Source organism: Petaurus breviceps, unplaced genomic scaffold (genome assembly GCF_028583685.1).
Source record: "Petaurus breviceps papuanus isolate PSGF00001 unplaced genomic scaffold, PetGlider_PUasm1.0 208, whole genome shotgun sequence".
NCBI lineage: Eukaryota > Metazoa > Chordata > Mammalia > Diprotodontia > Petauridae > Petaurus > Petaurus breviceps.
The window spans coordinates 31,011,510-31,031,651 of NW_027185852.1; the positions used below are offsets into that span (position 1 = coordinate 31,011,510).

The 20,142-nt window shown below is 48.2% G+C and overlaps 1 protein-coding gene across 6 annotated transcripts in view; it reads left to right on the plus strand.

The window, feature by feature from the left end:
- The window catches only part of LOC138165421 (sodium- and chloride-dependent glycine transporter 1), a 53,645-nt gene that overhangs the window by 12,081 nt on the left and 21,422 nt on the right, over positions 1-20,142 (plus strand). For 5 of the 6 annotated variants that reach the window (XM_069093757.1, XM_069093763.1, XM_069093760.1 and 2 more), the window contains exons 3-5: positions 7,237-7,393; positions 7,773-7,904; positions 8,125-8,395. In XM_069093757.1, the coding sequence (XP_068949858.1) occupies positions 7,237-7,393; positions 7,773-7,904; positions 8,125-8,395 (560 nt within the window). The remainder of the gene's footprint in view (positions 1-7,236; positions 7,394-7,772; positions 7,905-8,124; positions 8,396-20,142) is intronic. The other variant, XM_069093759.1, reaches the window with a different exon arrangement.

Here is a 20,142-nt window from a genome sequence, read left to right on the forward strand (position 1 = left end):
AAGTGGAGGAAATATTGGTGAATAAAGGGGCCACCCCATTTTCCTAACTGTGAGTTTGAAGAGCCTGAGCAGAGAGGGCTAAACCCAAGAAGTTCCAGAGACAGGCAGTGAATAGCCCACAGAGAGGCAGCTAGCTGTTAAAATGAAGGGGATGTCTTGGGGAGAAGAGAAGAGAGGGGGGATGTGAAAACCTTTGAATGAGCAGAGGAAATAAACTTGAGGAGGCCAGGCAGGGAAGAGGGGTATGCCAAGGGGACAGAATGGCTGACAAGACAGTGGGTGGCATCCAGTCTTCATGGTCTGGGGTAGCATGCCCACTGCCAATCGGGGGCTCTCCTTTGGCCACATCTGGGTTTAGAGCTCAGCAGTGGCCTTTGCCTTGAATCCCACCCTAACAGAGGCCCCTCCAGCCAGTGTTTTCCCCTACCATATGGCAGGGAACAAGCTGGGACAGCAAGGAAAGGCTCAGAAAGAAATGTGTGTGGTCTGGGGAAAAGTGCTGGAGACTCTGGAGGGGGCCCCAGGGGAGCTTGCACCAGGGCCTCCCTAGAGAGAGGACGGATAAATGTCCAGAAAGCTGCTGATCGAGGAAGAGCTTTGGGGATGAGCGTTCTCTCCTGGTTTGCTGGTGAGGAAGCTGAGGAAGGCTGTTCAGGTGGGATTTCCCTAAGTGTTCGCTTGATTGACATTTTGATCCCAGTGGAGCAGTCCAGTACTCTGGCCAGAACACCACAGTGAGGTGGGCATGGGAATTGTAACGGGGACCATGGTTCCGTAGCACCTGAACATTGGCAGATTGCTAGTTCTGTGGGAGGCTGGAAGTTTTTCCAGGATCCTAAACTTCTTAGCAGTGACAGCAGTCCAAACGAGCTGCCTTAGGGGGTTGGGGAGAGGGGTCAGGAGTTGCCCACAGGTTGAAGTGTTTCAGCAGATACTGGCTGGCCACTTGTCTGGGATGTCAGAGATGGGAAGAGCTGGCACCCTGAGGAGGGGTGACCCTATTCCTCAGCTCCCTCCCTCCTGCCCCCCCCCACTCTTGGATTCCTGGATCGTCTCATATTAAAATTTCCTCAGTCGCCTCCTGCCAGATATGTGCCCCCCCAAATGCCCATTTCCAGGACCCTCCTCGTGTCCTCATCCGCATGACTGGGCAGGTTAGCACACGGCTCGTTGGTGTGTGTGCTTCTAGTTAAACTGAACAGCGGGCTCATCGGTGCTCAGCCAGGCAACTCTGATGTGATTACCCACTGCTGGCACACGACTCGTGGTCCAGTGCCACCCCACCCCCCTTCACTGCCCTCTCTCCTGGCCAGCCTTATAGGAGAAGCCTGGAGCTAAGGAGCCCTTCCATTCTTCCTGGCTACAAAGAGGAGGAGGCACCTTGTAGCTCCTCTCAGTGTCGGGGAGCAGAGGGGAATTGATCAACTGCAGCCCCTGCCCTCAGGCAACTTCTGTTCTAAGCGGGGGACAAAATAGATACAAGATAGTTTGGGGTAGGGAGAGGTAGGAGAAGAGCTCAAGAAATGCTTCAAGCAGAAGGTGGTGCTTGAGCTGAGTCTTGGAGGAAGTTAGGGATATAAGGGGCAGGGGGAGAACATTCTAGACTGGGAGGGGGGCAGCTGGTGAAAAAGAGCAGAGCTGGGAGATGATGCCAGGGCAGGAGGGACAGTACAAAGGCCAGTCTGCATAGAGCAAGTGGAGTGATCATGTGTAAAAAGACTAGGCAGTAGATTGGGAAAGGTTTTAAATGCCGAACTTGGAAGGTTACATTTTATCTCTAAGGTAATATGCAACCACTGGAGTTTATTGAGTAGAAAAGTGATATGTTAAGACTTGCTCCTTGAGAAAATCACCTTAGTGGCTTATGGGAGTGGGGAGAGGCTTGAGCAGGGACCCACCAGTAGGTTATTGCCAGAGTTCAGGCAACAAGGAGCCCACAAGGGTGGTGGGGGTGCCCCCAGGACTCTCCTGGTCTCCCCGTCCCCACTCTTTCAGCTGAAAATCTTGTTTTATATTTCACTGAAAACTGGGGCTACTGGCCAGGCCGCCCTCTTCTCATTTCTGAGCATTCAGATGGCTTCCCCCACTGCTCACTCCAACTCTATCTTCCATGAGGAGATGGTGTTTTTTCTTCAATATGTGTCTCTGCTACCTTTCTTCTGACTCTTAACTTTCCAGTCCCGTTCTCAGCCTCATCATTCAATTGAAACTGCTCCCTCCAAAGCTTCTGTTGCTGTTGTTGTTGTCATTTTTCAATCCTGTCTGACTCTTCATGACCCCATTTGGGGGTTTCCTGGCAAAGAAGCTGAAGTGGTTTGCCATTTCCTTCTCGAGCTCATTTTACAGATGGGGAAACTGAGGCAAACAGAGTAAAGTGACTTGCCCAGGGTCACACAGCTAGGGAGTGTCTGAAGCCAAATTTGAACTCAGGTCCTGCTGACTCCAGGCCCAGTGCTCTATCTACTGTACCAACAAAGTTTCTAATGGTCTCTTAATGGCCAAATCTAATGGCTTCTCATTCCTCCCACTTCTTGACTCCTCCAGAAACTTTGACATTACTGATCACTCTCTTCTTCTGGCTAGTCTCTTTTCTCTAGGTTTTTGTGACATTACTCTCTCTTAGTTCTCCTCCTACCCATCTGATCACTCCTCAGTGGTCAGACAATCTTCCAAGATTCAAGACAGACTTCATCCAAGTCACTCCCACAAACCACAAGTATCTTCCAAGATTCTGTCGCGAGCTCTTTCCTCTTTTCCTTCTATCATATCTCACTTGACCTCATCAGCTCTCATGAATTCGACTCTACAGTGCTTAGATGATGTTCAGACCTGTTTATCCAGCCCTAACTTCTCTGCTGACCTCCAGTTTCACATCTCCAGATGCCTAGTAGACATCTCAAACTGGACGTCCAGTAGTCATCTTAAATTCAACATGACCAAAACTGAAATCATCTGTCCCCCAAGCCCTTCCCTCTCCCAAATTGCCCTATTCCTACTGAGACACCACCACTCTCCAAGTCACCGGGGTTCACAGCCCGGCTACCACCCTCAACTCCTCGTGCTCTCTTGCCTCCCCTGTCTCTTACAGTGGCCTTTTGGAACATCTCTAGTGTTCTCCCCTTCTCTCCTCTGACACTGCTACCCGCCTGGTTTGTGATAAATCTCATTTCTGGAAAAGAGCAATAGCCTGCAAGTGGGTCCTCCTGCCTCAAATCTTTCCCCATTCTAGCCTAGCTTTTACACAACTGTCAAATTGATTTTCCTAAAGCACAAGTCTAACCATATCACCTTCCTGTTCAGTCAACTCCAGGGACTGACTGCCCATTTCTTTTCTTTTTTTTTTTTTTGGAGGGCATTTGGGGTTAAGTGACTTGCCCAAAGTCACAGGGCTAGTAATTGTGTCTGAGTGTCTGAGGCCAGATTTGAACTAACTCAGGTTCTCCTCCAGGGCTGGTGCTCTGTTCATTGCACCACCTAGCTACCCCAGCTGACTGCCCATTTCCTCCAAGATCAAATGTAAAATTGATTTGGCCTCTTTCTACCTTTCCAGTCTTCCTCTCCCCCACTCATCACTTTGTGATCCAGTTGACATTGGCATTTTGGCTGTTCCTCAGACAAGACCCTCCATCTCCCCACTCCAGGCATTTTCCCTGGCTGCCTCTCATGCCTGGTAGTCTCTCCTCCCTCACCTCTACCTCCTGGCTTCCTTAGAGACTCAGCTAAAATTGTACCTTCTAGAGAAGCCTTTCCCAGCCCTCCTTTCATCTTAGTACCTTCCTTGTGTTGGTTATCTTCAATTTGGGGGCCATCTCCAGTCATCCTGATCTGTATCTGGCCACTGGACCCAGAGGGCTCCAGAGGAGAAAGTGAGGCTGGTGACTTCGCACAGCCCTGCCTCACTTACATCCAATTCACTTGCATGTCACGGCATCACCTTCCTGATGTCATGGTCCTCTTTTGCTTGTACATAGTTATTTGCAAGTTGTCTGCCCTCATTAGACTGGGAGCTCCTTGAGGACAGGGACTGTCTTTTATCTTTCTTCGTATCTCCAAGCCCTTAGCACGGTACCTGGTACATGGTATTGATGACTGACTAATGAAATCAACAAGTGAGAGAGTGTAGGAGAGAGAAGAGATCCCAGAGTACTCAGGATCAGATTCAAATAGGAAGCGATGGTGACACTAGAGAACGTGAGGACTGAGCAGACAAAAAGGAGGAAAAGTAAGAGAGGGCAGTCACACAATAGGTGAAAGTATCCAGGAGGAGAGGGGGTCAACAGCAGAAAACATCGCTGAGAGCTCAAGCTAAGACTGTTGAATTCGATGTTTTTGGTTGTTTTTGCTTTTGTTTTGTTTTCATTTGACAAGCATTTGTTTTATTAGCCCATCACCTCTCTGTCACAAGGCAAGTAGCCACCTGTTTCATCATCAGTCCCAATGACATTAGTTGGTCATTGCATTGACCAAAGTGCCCAAGGCTTTGAACATTTTTCATTTTCACAATGTATTCTATAAATTTTTCTAGTTCTGATTGTTTGACTCTGCATCTGTTCATGCAAGTCTTCCCAAGTTCCTCTGAAGCCATACCCTTCATCATTTCTTATAGCATAATAGTACCCCACCACATGAGACGACTACGTGGCACAGTGGATAGAACACTGGACTTGGAATCAGGAAGGCTCATTTTTCATAAGTTCAAGTCCAACCTCAGCTTGTGTGACCCTGGACAAATTACTCCACCCTGTTGGCCTCAGTTTCCTTATCTGTAAAATGAGCTGGAGAAGGAGAAAACCCCAAAATGGGGTCACAGAGAGTCAGACCCAACTGAAATGACTCGACAACAAAAAATCCCATCATATTCAGATATCATAATTTGTTCCGCCATCCTCCGATTGACGGGCATCCTCTGAATTTCTAATTCTTTGTCACCACAAAGAGCACTGCTATGAATATTTTTGTACACAAGGGTCCCCTGCCTTTTGATTTTATTTCTTTGGGAGTGGTCTCTCTGGGTTAGTTGGTGTGCAAAAGTTAGTAGTAACTTGGCCGTAATTCTGGAGTGGCTGGACCAATTCAGAGCGCCATGAACAGGAAGTGCATCATTTAAGCCTATTTTCCCACAACCTCTTCAGCATTCCCCATTTATTGATGGCTTTGCAGTAGAAGCTCAGGGTTACTTCAATCTCTATGTCTCTATTAGGGATTTTTTTCCATATGGCTATTGATAAGCCTGGATGTTTTCCCCCTTGAGAACTGGAAAAGATGATTATATTTGGCAATTAAAGATTGTTGGTAGCTTTGGAGAGAGCAAATTCAATTGAGTTATGGGCTCAGAAGCCAGATTGCAGAGGGCTGCAGAGTAAGTGGGGTGGAAGGAAATGGAGATAAGCAGCCTAGACAGATTCTGTTTCCTAGGAATTTGGACGAGAAAAGGGAGAGCAATTCATCAATCAATCAGCATACATTTATTAAGTGTTTACAAAGTAGTAGGCACTCTGCCCAGTGCAGGGTTCTGAGGATCCCAACTCTGGAGCCAGAAGCACCTCAGAGACCATCTAGGCCCGCTCCCTCATTATCCAGATGAAGTAACTGAGGTCTATGGAAGTTAAGTGACTTGCTCAAGGCCACATGGGCAATAAGCATCAGAGGCAGAATTTGAACCCAGGACCTTTGACTCCAAAGATAGCTTTGTGGGGATAATCTGATCCAGTGAGTGATTTTTTTTTAAGGATGAGAAGATATGGGGTCCTTTGTTGGGGATGTAGTGGGAGAAATTGAAGGCTGGAGAGAGGGCGTGATAGTGGGATAATCTGCTCCTCCCAGAGGACCATGGACAGACCCAGCCTCCAACCCTCAGAGATTCTCCACAGGAGAAATGGGCTTCCTCCCAGACATTGTCTCTACTCTTCAGAAGTTGTGTTTCTGGGGGCAGCTAGGAGGCACAGTGAATAGAGCACCAGCCCTGGAGTCAGGAGGACCTGAGTTCAAATCCAGCCTCAGACACTTAATACTTACTAGCCGTGTGACCTTGGACAAGTCACTTAACCCCAATTGCCCTGCCCTCCCCCCTCCAAAAAAAAAAGTTGTATTTCCCCCATTAGAGACTATTTCTCCCCTCAGACATCGTCTTTCCATCTTTAGAAATTGCATCTCCCTCTCAAAAATTGTCTCTTTGTCCTCAGTGATTATCTTCCCTCCCCATTTAAAGACTGTCTCTTCCCCTATCAGACACTGTCTCCTCCCTTGGAGATCCTTTTCAAATCCCCCACCCCTGGGCCAGGGCCTCCTCAGAGGCAGGTCCTCCCCTCTCTCCAGGGGCTCCTTCCTGCCTCAGAGAGGGCTTCCCACTACTTAGACCCTATAATCACTCCCCCACACTGTCTAGTCCCAGAAGACAAGTGCCCCAGAGGCCCTTTTCGGTTTTGTCTCTTTCCCTAATGTCCTCCTCAGAGCTGACCTCCTCCTGACCTTCTCTTAAGTAGCCCCTAGCTTCCCTGCCAGGTCTGGACTGGACCCTCCTGCCCAGGGCCCCTTCCTAGGGCACAGCTGTGCCAACCTGCCCATCCTGCCTTTGACATCATTGACAGGCTCTGGCCAGCCCTGGGCTGGAACCTACTCATCAGGGACCCTTGCCTATGGGCCAGGTCCTGCTGTGCCAGCTGGCTTCTCCTGCCTTCGACCATAGCCACTGAGCTACTCTGCCAGCCCAGGGCCCTCGGGCTCAGCTGCACCAGCCTGCCTGTCGTGCCTTTGACCAATTTGTCCTGCCCCTGAAGCCCAAAGCAGGAGGAAGGGGCGCGCTCCCCCTCTTCTCCTGCGTGCCCAGCTGGCCCACGTGCTCAGCCTGGCGATGTGCTAGGCAGACAGGCCTGCAGGCGGACCGATAGACTGGGGGGAGGAGGGGACGCGCACGCTGGACACAGGACCCTTTGTTGCCAGTCCCAGCAGGGCTGCTTGGTATGACACTGAGCTGCTTACCACTCACGCCCCTGAGAGCTGTGGAGGATGGAGGCCTGGGGGGGCCCATAGGAATCAGGCAGGCCTGCCCGGGGTGTCCTGGGCTGACTGGGATGAGAGACTGGGCCCTGTCTCCACATGGCATTGCCTCCTCCTGTCCCTCATTTCGTTTCTTTCCTCCTGGGAGCTGGCAGGCAGCAGGCACGGGGATCAGGCTAGGCCCTGGCCAGGGCTGACTCTGGCTTCATACTGATCGCGCCTCCTCTCCTCTTTCCACAGAATGGTGCTGTCCCCAGTGAGGTGGCCAAACGGGACAAGAACCTCAAACGGGGCAACTGGGGCAACCAGATTGAGTTTGTGCTGACCAGTGTGGGCTATGCCGTGGGGTTGGGCAACGTCTGGAGATTCCCTTATCTGTGCTACCGCAACGGGGGAGGTACCCAGTGGGCACTGCTTCCTCGGGCCCAGGCCTCTCCGTGTCTCCTCCATGGGGTGGAGACCACCCACCCAGAGTGCAGGCTCCTTCCCCACAGCCTGGCACAGATGCCCCTCTGCCTGGGGCACAGACCACCTCCAGCTCCTGGCACAGATACTGTCTCGGGGGGAGGGAAGTGGAGAGGAGAGAGAGAGAGACGGTGTCTGGCTCTCAGGGTTGCTCCAGCACTCCCCACCCACAATACACCCCCACTCACTTGGGTCCTCATTCCATAGGGAAGGAGGGGGCTGTGGCAGAGGCAGGGACACTGGCCCCAGAGCTCTCCCTCTTTCTTGGGCCTCCCTCCCTGAGCCTGGCCTCTCTCCCCACGCCCTCCCAGGTGCTTTCATGTTCCCCTACTTCATCATGCTGGTGTTTTGTGGCATCCCGCTCTTCTTCATGGAGCTCTCCTTTGGTCAGTTTGCCAGCCAGGGCTGCTTGGGGGTCTGGAGGATAAGCCCCATGTTTAAAGGTGAGGATCAAGGGCAGTGTTTACGTGCCCCAGGAGTACCGCCTCCCTAGCTGGGGTATGTGTTCCTTGTTTGGCCCCCACACCTCTCCCCATACAGGCCTTCTCTTTCCCCTTGTTGCCCTTGGCCACTGCCTGGGCTTGGCTCCACATGCTCCCTCCCAAGCTGCTTGCTTCTCTCCCCCCAGCCTGCCATGAAACCTCTCGTTTGCCTGCCCTGCAGGTGTGGGCTACGGCATGATGGTGGTGTCCACCTACATCGGCATCTACTACAACGTGGTCATCTGTATCGCCTTCTACTACTTTTTCTCCTCTATGACCCCCGTGCTACCCTGGGCATTCTGCAACAACCCCTGGAACACACTCGACTGTGCTGGGGTCCTCGATGCTGCCAACTTCACCAACAGCTCGGACCCAACCCAGGGGCCCCTCAACCTCTCCCAGATGCTCAACTACACCCTTAAAAGGACCAGCCCCAGTGAGGAGTACTGGCGGTGAGTCTCCATCCTGCAAAGATCTGCTAGGCATTAGGGAGGCAGCAAGTGGGCAGCCTCAGACTCAGGGCAGGCCCGAAGCTGGAGCCGGACGGGCAGAAGGGACAAGGAAGGGAATGAATAAGTCAGGTGTGCTCTGGTGACAGCAAAGAGACTGGCTTGATGGGCTAGGGCAGACAGAGCCTTTGGAGAGCCATGGAGAAGGGGGCAGGAGAGGTTCTGGGGGAAAGCCTGACCTCGAGGAAGGAGCACTGGCTGGGAGCTCCAGGCTAGTGACCTAACCTCCCAGAGCCTCAGTTTCCTCGCCTTTAAAATGGGGGTAATAATCGAGTTTCTGGGAAGGACTTGCCAACTTTACAAAGCTCAGAGCCCCACCAGAGGGTGAAGGGCAAGCAGCTTTTCTGATTGCTAGAATGGGGACAGAAAAGTCCAGCCTTCACAAAGGAGGCAGGCAGGAGCAGAGCCCACATTGAGGCCTGACTGCAGCTTAGGCATGGGGTGCTGGCGTGGAGGGAGCAGGGGCACAGAGCCTGAGCCAGAGCTAGCTGTGCAAGGAGGGAAAGGGAGGGGTATTTCAAAGTAGCATTCTTTGTCAGTGCATCCTTGCTTCAGATCCCCCAGTGGGGAGGAGAGGTTTGATTTGGAAAGGAGCTAACTTGGGGGCTGGGGTGGGCAGGTGGTGCTGGGTAGGGTCCCTGTCCTTGCTCCTGGCCCTCCCACACCCACTAACAGGCTCACAAATCTGCCCTGTTAATCCCCTGCTGAAAAATGTGCTACGTGGCAGAGCTCAGACTCATTGGTCCTCCCTGATACTCTCCAATCCCATGGAGGGAGCATTTGGTTTTCTACTGTTCTCATGAATGAATCAGGCCTTACAATTCTTTGTGTTTGTGTCTCATCCCCTTATCTCTTCATCTAAGCTCCAGATGGGCAGGGATTCAGCTTTATATGAACTCTCTATTTCCCTCAATGCCTAGCATAAGGCTTAGCGCACTATGCTTAATGAAGGTTTCTTGGATGGATAGATGGGTGAATGGATGAAGGGATGAATGACAGGTGGACAGATAAGTGGATGGATAGATGGATGGACAGATGGATGGATGAATGAAGAGACAGACAAGGGGGTAGATAGATGGATGGACAAATGGATGGATAGATGAATAGATGGATAGGTGGACAGATGGGTCTTCAGGTCTTGCACAAGGCCTTTTGGCTTTTCTGCATAATAATAACAATAATAATAGCTAATGTCTATATAACTCTGCCAGCACTATGCCAAGTCCTTTTTACAAGTATTATCTCATTTGATCTTCATGGCAACCCTAGGAGGCAGGTGCTTTTATTTTCCCCATTTTACAGATAAGGAAACTGAGGCAGAAAGTGGCTAAGTGGTTTACCCGGGGTCATACTAGCAAGTCTCTGAGGCCAGATTTGAACTCTGGTCTTCTGATTCTAGGCCCAGCACTCTATCCCCTCTGCCACAGACCCTAGTCTGCGCAAAGGCTATACATTCCCCAAACCTTTAACCAGGTAACCAGGCCCCATGTTTCTGAGATGGGGAGAAAGAGATCACAGAATCACAGAATAAGATACAGGTCTCATCCTCAAGGAGAAGATGGTACCATCCAGGAAGAGATCAAAGTGTCCAGGGGCCCTGGAATTAGGGAAGGCTGTGGGAGTTCTCTTAGATAGGAGGCATTAGTCACAGAAGCTGCAAGGCCAAGAGAAGAGACGAGGGTGTCAGCTGGCTCAGTGGTGGCAAAAGTGGAGAGGAAGGGACAGAGGGGAGAGGCATTTCCAGGGAAGAAGCGATGGCACCTTGGAACTGATGGGATGAAGGACAAAGATGGGTCAGAAAGCCCAGTCTGTGCCCATAGAAACATGGTGGAGGTGCAGGGCAGCTGGGAAGAGGTGAGAGGGAGGGGAGACTGGCAGAGCTGGAACTGTGTGAGCCCCTTCCCTCCCCTGTGTTAGCACCTGTATGCACACACATCCACAGTGTGTGTACAGTGTGAATACATTATCCGTGTGTGTACACAGTATCAGTGTGTATGTATGATATCAGTGTGTGTATATAGTATCAGTGTGTATATATGATATCAGTGTGTGTGCATACACAGTATCAGTGTGTATATATGATATCAGTGTGTGTGCATACACAGTATCAGTATGTATCCAGTATCAATGTATATACACAGTATCAGTGTGTGTATGCAGTAATAGGGTGTATACACAATATCAGTGTGTGTGTACACAGTACCACTGTGTGTATGTGCAGTATCAGTGTGTATACAGTGGAGGACCTTAAGGAGTCACCATGAGAGTCCTTTGGGTGACGGCAGGAAAACCCACAAGAGTTGCCTGGCAGGCTTTGGGAGACCCAGGCCTCAGGACGTTTGGAGGTCAGAACTTCATGGCCTAGGTAGGCCTCCTGGAGCCCAGTTCCCTTCCCAGACCCTGGCCTTGCTTCCTTCTCTAATCTGGGGATTGAACGGAGGCTGATCTCTCCCCACCAGATCAGGCCCGGCTTGGGCAGTCCTGAGGACTAAACAGAAAGGCCCCAATCTGCTCCCTCTGAGGAGAAGCACGATTGAGGCTCCCTCTCACTCCCCAGCAGTGGCAGCTGGCCAGCTATTTGTGGTGGGCTTCCAACCCATGCACAGGATGGAGTGGGCAGAGCCTTCCTGGGTGGGGAGGGCAGGAGTAAGTCACACAGTGTTCTCTCCCCACTCCTTCCCCGACCCCAGCCATTATCAGGCAAGTGAAATCCAGGGAACTTGAGCATCAAGAGAAGGTTCCAAGGTGTCATAGACAAATGGGTAGCCTGTGCCATGGGAGGAGGGTCATGAGAACTGGTATCCCTAGAGATCTTTAAGGTTTGAAAGGACTTTACAGACCCATCATCTCCCTTGTGACACCCTCCCACCCCCTTTTCTCAAAGGACTCACAAGTTGAGAAGAAAATTGACTTGCCCAGAGTCTTGCAACTAGTGAGTGGCAGGATTCTGTCCCCTACATCCCACTCCCAGCCCCACAGGCTTATGGCAGAAGGGCACAGGATCTCAGTGGACACACCCATTTTCCAGATGCAGGCATGAGGCCTGGTTGTGCTTTGCCTGAGGGGCTAGGGAGGTGGTAGAGGGGAGTCTCAGTCCAGCTTCCAGAGCCCTTCTTTTGTTGTCTCGGGGTCTGCTTTGTTCTGCAGTGTTGGGGAGGGTGGAGAAGAGAGAAAGCTGGTCCCAGGCCGAATTCCCCGGGCCTGGCTCTTCAGGTAGGTGTGGTCAGGAGCCCAGACTAGGTTCCCTATAGAGCCAAATTTCTACCCTCAGAGGGATTAGAGACAGCTGTTGTTTGAAGCAGAACACACCCATTCAGTTTTATTGGGGGAAAAAGATTCCTTACTCTATCTAGAATGTGTCTTCTAGTGCCTAAAGCAGGGGTGGGGAACCTGCAACTTTGAGGCCACATGTGGCCCTCTAGGTTCTCAAGTGCAGCCCTTTGGATTCAAAGAGCCACACTTAAGGACCTAGAGGGCCACATGTGGCCCCAAAGGTCACAGGTTCCCCACCCCTGGCCTATAGGAACCTGGAGGGTCAGAGTAGGAAGCACCAACTCAGAAGTTTAAGTCCTTCTTTCAGAAAAGACTCTAAGGAAGCCCAGGGCCCAAGGTCACATTGCTGACAGTGGCAGAGCTGGGCAATGAACTTGGCTCTGTTGGGCTCTAGAGTGAGACAGAGACCACACTAGGCCCATGGGGCACCAGACTGTGGCTTAACTTGTCGGGGGAGGGGGGATGTGGAAGGGAGATGGCCTGGAGACAAATCCAGCCAGCCAAGCCTGTGGGGCACATGACTCCTTGGGCTACTGACCAGGGCCTAGTGTCCAGCCTGGTCAGGGCCAGCTGCCCTGGGCAGAGTGGCCACCTCATGCCCCCTGCTGGGCAAAAATGCAAATGATATGAAGGAAGGAAAGGAGGGAGGGAGGAAAGAAGGAAGAGAGGGAGGAAAGGAAGGGAGGAAGGAAAGGAAGGAAGGAAGAGAGGGAGGAAAGGAAGGAAGGAAGAGAGGGAGGAAAGGAAGGAAGGAAGAGAAGGAGGAAAGGAAGGAGGGAAAAGAGGAAGGAAAAGAAGGGGGAAAGGAAAGAAGGAAAAGAGGGAGGAAAGGAAGGAAGGAAAAGAAGGAGGAAAGGAAGGGAGGGAGGAAAGGAAGGAAGGAAGAAAAGGAGGGAAGAAAGGAAGGAAGAAGGGGAAGGAAGGAAGAGAGGGAAAGAAGGAAGGAAGTCAGGAGGAGAAGAAGCAAGAAGATCCTTGAATGAGGATCTTCCTGAAGTGATCCAGCTAATAAGGACTGCTGAATGAGGGCTTCTACTTCTTAGGGCAGTGGGAGTAGAGAGCAGAGACTGGTATGGAGAGAGGTTTGGTAGGTGGAGCCAACAAGAGTCAGACTGAGAAGATGACAGGGTTGGAGGGGACTGCTCCTTATTTTGCAGATGAGGCCTTGAACCACAAAGGCCCTCTAACTCCAGCCCCCTTCCCAGTGTCTGCAATGCTTCCATCCCCTGCCCAACCACCTGCTGAGCCAAAGTGCTGTCCTTGAGAGGACCAGTCAGGAAGGATGAATGCTGCCACCAGTTTGGGCCCAGGGAAGTGAGAGAAAACTCCAGATTCTTTCTGCCAGAGCCCCCCCCCGCCAAGAGCTCTGAGGAAGCTGTCCTTCCCAGTAGCCCTGAGCCTTTTCCAAGGAGGCAGCAGGTGGTGTATTGGAGACCTAAGTTCAAATCCCGGCCTCAGACATTTACCAACTCTGTGACCCTAGGCCTCAGTTTCTTAATCTGTAAAACAGAGGTGATAATCAGACTACCTCCCTCCCATGGCTGTTGTGAGGATCTAATGAGGTAATGCTTGTAAAGGATTTTATAAACCTTAAGTTTGGAACCAAGTCCTGCCCTTTGGTCAGGTTGAGGCCAATGTGGCTTGACCTTAGCTCATGGGACAAGGCCTGGAAGGGTGGCGTGGGCAAGGAACCTTACTTGGCTGCATGTTCCAAAATTAAATGTGATCTCATGGTGTGTCAAGGCCCCCTTCAGAGCCCCTCAAGACTCCCTGACCCCTGACCCAAGTGAAAACAGACTGTCCTCACTCTGATTTCTGGCAGCCCTGGTACTCCTCCCATTCTGCTTTCGTCCGGCCTCTCTCTTTCTCTGCATACTGTTCCGTATTGGTTCTGTGGCTTTTCACTATTATTTAACATCGTGTTATTTATCTTATCTCCCCTTAGCTTAGATTCTAAGCTCCTTCAGCATAGGAATCTTAGTATCCACAGTGCCAAGTTCAGTGTCCTGTGCTTAGGAAGCCATAATGTGTGTTTGGATCCAATGGAAGGGCCATATCCAGGGCGAGAGAGAGGGTTTGTTCTCCTATTCTCAGCCTGGGTCAGATCCTGTCTGAGGTCACGATCAATATAAAAACAAACTCCTAGCAACTATACCTATCCCGAAATGCTATAGGTTACTTTACGAAGTAGTGAGTTGCTTATCCCTAAAAGTGTTGAAACAGAGACTAGATGCCCGCCTGTTGTGGAAGAAATTCATGTATCAGATGATGGGTTGGCTTTGATTACCACCAAAGCCCCTGAGACTCTGTTTCTGGAGTATGTCTGTAACATGTGGCTCAGGGTCTGTCAAAGCTCTGGGTTCACTCAGATTGGGTTTGTTCTCAGGGGCTGATCCTATCAGGCCATTTTCTCTCTATGCCCTCAGTGTCCCACCTAGAGTGTACTCTGGTAGATCTCCAAATATACTAATTTCTAGGTTTTCACATTTGTGGGTAAAAAAGGGGCCTTCATTTCCCTTACAGTTACTTATGGTAATAAAAGCATATGGGTAGAGGACAGCCTTTATTCCCCCTGTCAGAAAAATGTCACAGATGAAAAAGAACTCATAGGAGCCCATAATGGATAAAGGAAACATTCATAGTAGTTGCCCTCAGAAGGAAATAGACTTAGAAGTGCCACTGAGGCAACCATTTGAAATGTAATCATTCCATAAAGTATTTATTAAGCACCTATGTGCCAGGCACTGTGCTAAGTGTAGAGACACAAATACAAAGAATGAAATAATCCATACACACAAGGAGCTTACATTCTGATGAAATTAAGCATTCTTATGAAATCTCTCTCACACACAAAAGGTCCTATACAGACTTATGGTGTGACCTGTGGTTTGAACTCTCCCTGGTGGGCAGACATACACTGGGGCTGTTGGGCAAGCAAACTCCCTTCCTATGAGATAAACGTTCTCTGTGAATACCTCACTATAACGATAGAAGATGGCAAGCCTAAATTGGTCCTTTTTGCACTGCCCCTCTCGTTTCCCCTATCCCCCCACTGCTTTTGGTTCTACCCTCTAGGGCCTGGCAGAACAAGCCCAATCTGTCCAGCAGTGATAGCCCTTCAGATACATAAATGAGAACAGCCGTGTCGCCATAAATGCTCCCTTTTCCAGGCTATAGAAATATTCACAGTTCCTTCAGCCAACCCTGAATGAAGGTTAAATTCCATCTATGCCTACCAAATTTGGAACGAATGTAAAGCCCGGAGACATAACTAGCACATTCGATGATTAAGTCAGGATTCAAAAGGATCTCAACAGGCTAGAAGAATAGATCAAATTGAATAAGAATACGTTGAATGTAGAGTAGCCTTTGATTCAAAAAATAAACTGCAGAAATACTGACTAGAGAGCTGTAGCATGAACAATATCATGAGACAAAGATCTGGAGTTTGTAGCGGACCACATGCTCACTGTAAGTCCACAGTCAACAAAGATGACATGAGGGTGGACTTTATGAAGAGATCAACTGTGCTAAGAACTGAGGACACTAAAGCAGTAGCAAAACTACCCCTGCCCACAAGGACACCTCAGGCTAACTGGGGGAAAGTACATAGACATATACAGCCTCTGCATGGCACAGTGGAGAGAGAACTAGACTTGGAGTCAGGAAGACCTGAGTTTGAATCCTGCCTCGGACACTTACTAGTTGTGGGACCCTGGGCAGGGTCTGTCTGCCCCTCTGCCTTGGTTTCCTCATTTGTAAATTGGGGGTACTAATAGCACGTGCCTCCCAGGGTTATTATGAGGACTAAATGAGGTATTTATAAAACTGCTTGTGAACCTTAAAGCACTATACAAATGCTAATTATTATTATAGATCTACAACCAGGGAAATCAGACAAGGTTTTATGTAGGAGGTGGTACATGAGCTGAATTTCTAAGGAAATGAGAGATTCTAAGAGGTAGAGGTGAGGAGGGAGTGTATTCTAGGCATCAGGGACAGCCACCACTAAGGCACAAAGAGGGAGGTGGCATTTCTGTGTTTCCCTCCCTTTTAACCTGCCCCTCCCTATCCCTGGTAGTTTTCCTGCTGAGCCTGATATATTTCTACACTAACTGTGTCTGTGTGTGTGTGTGTGTGTGTGTGTTCAGCCTTCCTTGTTTATTTCAGATAAGAGTGAGCTTCCTCTGATGCCCTCTCCCCTCCCCCTTCCTCTCTGCTCCTACACTCCTCTGAACCAGGTCTTCATCTACCTCAGTGCCCTTTGAAGGCATTAAGGTTCTGAAGGAACACTTGCTACTTCTCTTCCTCTTAGAATGTCGTCAGCACTATACTATCATATAGTTCCTCAAATAAATTTATCTTTCTTGGTTTCTCTGGACTCTCATATTCATATTTTAAATATCCTACTCAACTTTCGGTGTTTTCATTAGAAATACTTGAAAGGGGGCAGCTAGGTGGCACAGTGAATAGAGCACCAGCCGTGGAGTCAGGAGGACCTGAGTTCAAATCCTACCTCAGACATTTAACACTTACTAGTCATGTGACTTTGGGCAAGTCACTTAACCCCAATTGCCCTGCCCTCCCCCCTCCAAAAAGAAAAAAAGAGAAAGAAACCAAAAGAAATACTTGAAAGTCCTTTATTCCATTTTAAGATCCATTTTCTCCCCTGTAGGATAATACTCAATTTCGCAGGGCAAATTATTCTTGATTGTAAGTCTGTATCTTTTGCCTTTTGGAACATTGTATTCCAAGAACTCCTCTCACTTTTGGTAGAAGCCTCCAGGTCCTGTGTAATCCTGATTGTTATTTCTTGGAACTTGAATTGTTTCTTTCTGAATATTTGCACTATTTTTTTTACATGGAACCACTGGATCTGGGCTGTGACATTCCTGTAACTTTTTTCTTTTGGGGTTCCTTTCAGTAAGTGATCAGTGGATTCTTTCTATCTTGACTTTGTTTTCTAGATCTAATGGCTCTAGAGAATTTTCATATATGATTTTTTTGAAATGTAGGTTTCAGGATTTTTTTAAAAACCATGTTTTTCAGGGATTCCAATGAGTCTTAAAATTACCTCTACCTGACTTGGTTTTCAGGTCAGCTGTTTTTGATAACAGATATCTCACACTTTTTTCTAATTTTTAAATCTTCTGATGTTTTGGTCTAAGGTGTTTTGCCCTCTCATGAAGCCAATGATTTATGTTTGGCCTGTTCTACTTTACAAGGAGTCTATTCCTTTGGACAGGTTTTTGGTTTTGTTTTAACTTTTTAAAAGAATTTTTATTTTGAGTTCCAAATTATCCCCCTCCCTCCAGCCCCTCCTCCGTCCATTGAGAAGGCAAGTAATATGATGTTAGGTCAGGCTTATTTCTCTTCTAAACTACATGTTCTCCTGCCAATGTTCTCTTCCAGAGCTTTTCTCTTTTACTTCATTTCTTCTAGGTATTCATGTAGAAAATCCACTTTTTCCTTTAAGTCTCTGCTTATAATTATTATTGAGTTAGATTTGCAGTTTTTGGTGTTGGTTGATGTTTAATTTATTTATCCCTCCAGCTTTAGTTTCTGAACTGGGGCTTTTTGCCAAGGCCAATCTTTGCTCCCTGCTGCACTTTTGGGTGGGATGGTATGCCCTGTTTCTCCTTGCCCTGGGTTCTTTCATTGAGGTCTACCTTCTGGGGTTCAGCATCTCTGAATTTTTGAAGTTCAGAGCACTACTCTGTCATCAAACAAAAAAGTGTTAGGCATCTCAGAGCCCAGTATAAATTCTACAGCACTGGGTTGGGTGGCAACCACACTGTCCACACTGTGCTGGTCGCTGCCTGCTGTGTAGCTAATTCCCAAAGGTTCTTACTCTAGGACTTTCTGCCCATCCTGGGGTTTTCTCACAGGAGCCTTCTGTTCTTGCTGCCTCTGATATAGAGCCTCATAGGTTACTCATGTCCTGTCTCTGGTCCCATTGACACTCTCTTGCATGAGGAAAGAGTTACCAGTGATATCACTTTGTCCATGGGAGAGAGTGACCACATGCTTACAGAAATCTAGCAGAAAGGCACACGAGTAAAGAAACCCACGTGCCTAAGATGACACATGCTTCTGGATGGCAAGATTTGATATCTTTAGAGAGCAGTCTTCATCATGCATTAACTGCTGGGCAAAAACCAATTCGCCACTATCTGCTCCCTGCTTAGTAAAGCTACTTCTCTGTTGCTCCCAGGCTCTGAAGCAGTAACGAGCCCTTTTATGCTGCAGCCACTCTTGGTAAAGTGCTAAGAAAGAGTTATGCTCTTTCAGTGACAAGTAATCCCTTAAGGTGGAGAACTGAAGAACTTCTTAGGTCTTTAGTCAGCCTTCAGCAAAGATGAACTTCTCAAGGCAAAGCTTGTCTTTCTTCCCTTTCAAACCACAGGAGGGGCAGTGAGGGAGGGGGTCAGTAAAAAGCAACACAGGCAAACCCTTGAGAAGTTTCCTTTCTGTCAGGCAGAATCTGGTGCTAGAGCATAATCCTGCATTTCTCTAGCCCATTAGCTCTCAGAAAAGCAATGCCTTCTAGTCAGCATGGCTCACAGCAAAACCATAGGAGATCCTGAATTTCTGTTTTTGATCATTTTCTTTCCGTTTTTAAGAATTCTATCTTCTGTAAGCAACTTCCTTCCTGTATCTTTAGTTTCTGACTCTCCTGTCCTCAACTTACTCTCTTATCTTCCTCTGATCATCTCTTATCCCTCCTAACTCTTTTGGATTCTAATGACTCAAATCAAGGACTCCTTATAAGTAGTGGCCCATTTTTAACTTATAATGGGGAACTCAAAAACTTCACCTTTCTGTCACGCAAGATTCTTTACAATGTTGATATGATTTTCCTGTAGTCCCTAAACACAATTAATTTATAATTTTTCATTTATAACCTTAAAAACTTTGAAAACAGTAACATGCAAATGAACACAGAGCACTGCACCCATCTTTAATTCACTAAGTACTCTGCCTTTAAATAGGCTGTTTTAATATATTTATCTGAGGAAGGGTAGTTTTCTGTTGATCTGACCCTATCCTCAACATTTTATCTGAGAGACTATTTTTTCTCAAGCTGATTTGATCAGTTTGATCATTACAAATGCACTTTTTCTGGCACTTTCAGAAATTTAGCATGCTATGATCACATAGTTTATCCTGTGTAGCAACCTCTCTGGGCTACCTCTCCAGCTTGGCACTTATAGGTTTACAAGTTGCTTTCCAGGGAAGGTGATATTTTGCAAGGTTCTACGTGGATAGAGTACTGAATCTGGAATCAACAAGACCTGAATTCAAACTTTGCCTCAGACACTAGCTGTTTGACCTTGATCAAGTCTTTTAACCTCTTTCTGCCTCAGTTTCCTTATCTGTAAAGTGGGGATAATAATAGCATCTCCCTCCGTGGGTTGTTGTGAGAATCAAATAAGATAATTTGGAAATTATCAAATGAGATAATTTGGAAAGCATTTTGTAGACCTTAAAGTACTCTATAAGTGCTAGCTGGTTATTTTGTCACTGTTATTATCATTACCCCCTTCTAAAACTAAAATGTATGATCCCTCATCAGTGAATTTACCTTTTGTAGAATCCAGTAAACACAATTGACTCAAAGCAAAAGCATTTTACTAAGATATCATGGTGATAACAGTAATGATAGAACATTCCCCTCATAAATCTAGGGCATGTTGTCTCCCAAATGCAGTATCATTGGCAAGAGTGGGCACAAACTTAGAGTGCAATAGTAGTGAGGCCCACATGTAGGGAACACGTGTGACCATGGCAACTTTCACTTTCAGCACTGTTCTAGCCCTCTCCATGGAGTTCTCATCCTAGACTCCCTGGATCTGCTTCCGTCTGCAGCTTGACTTTCAGCTGCCAGGGCTAATTCTCTCCTGGATCCATAGTTAACTCTTTTCTCTGCTGCCAGAAGTCTTAGTAAAGACTTGTTATGTTAATAATAAATAATAATAATAAAGCAGTTAATGCTGCTTCCTGCCTGGATTGCTTCCTTTCTGCATTGACGTGTCTGAAGAGTCTTTATCTTTCTCTGCTCCCTGGCTCAAACTGGCTGATTCTCCAAGCACCTTGATGAGGTGGCTCCTACTAGATAGACTCCAGTAGCATCTTTTCAGGGTGCCGGGGTGATGGCAGTTGAGAAGAGGAAAAGTCTCTCCTTCTGGAAGAAGCACCGGAACCACACTCTAAAAGCTGCTGTCTACCTCCAGTTGCCTTGAACTCTCAAACTGTCTAACTGCCTGTAGGACTTGGCAGACTTTGGATTTTTGTTTGTTTGTTTGTTTGTTTGTTTGCTATTTGGAGGGCAATTGGGGTTAAGTAACTTGCCCAAGGTCACACGGCTAGGTGTGTGTGTGTGTGTGTGTGTGTGTGTGTGTGTGTGTGTGTGTGTG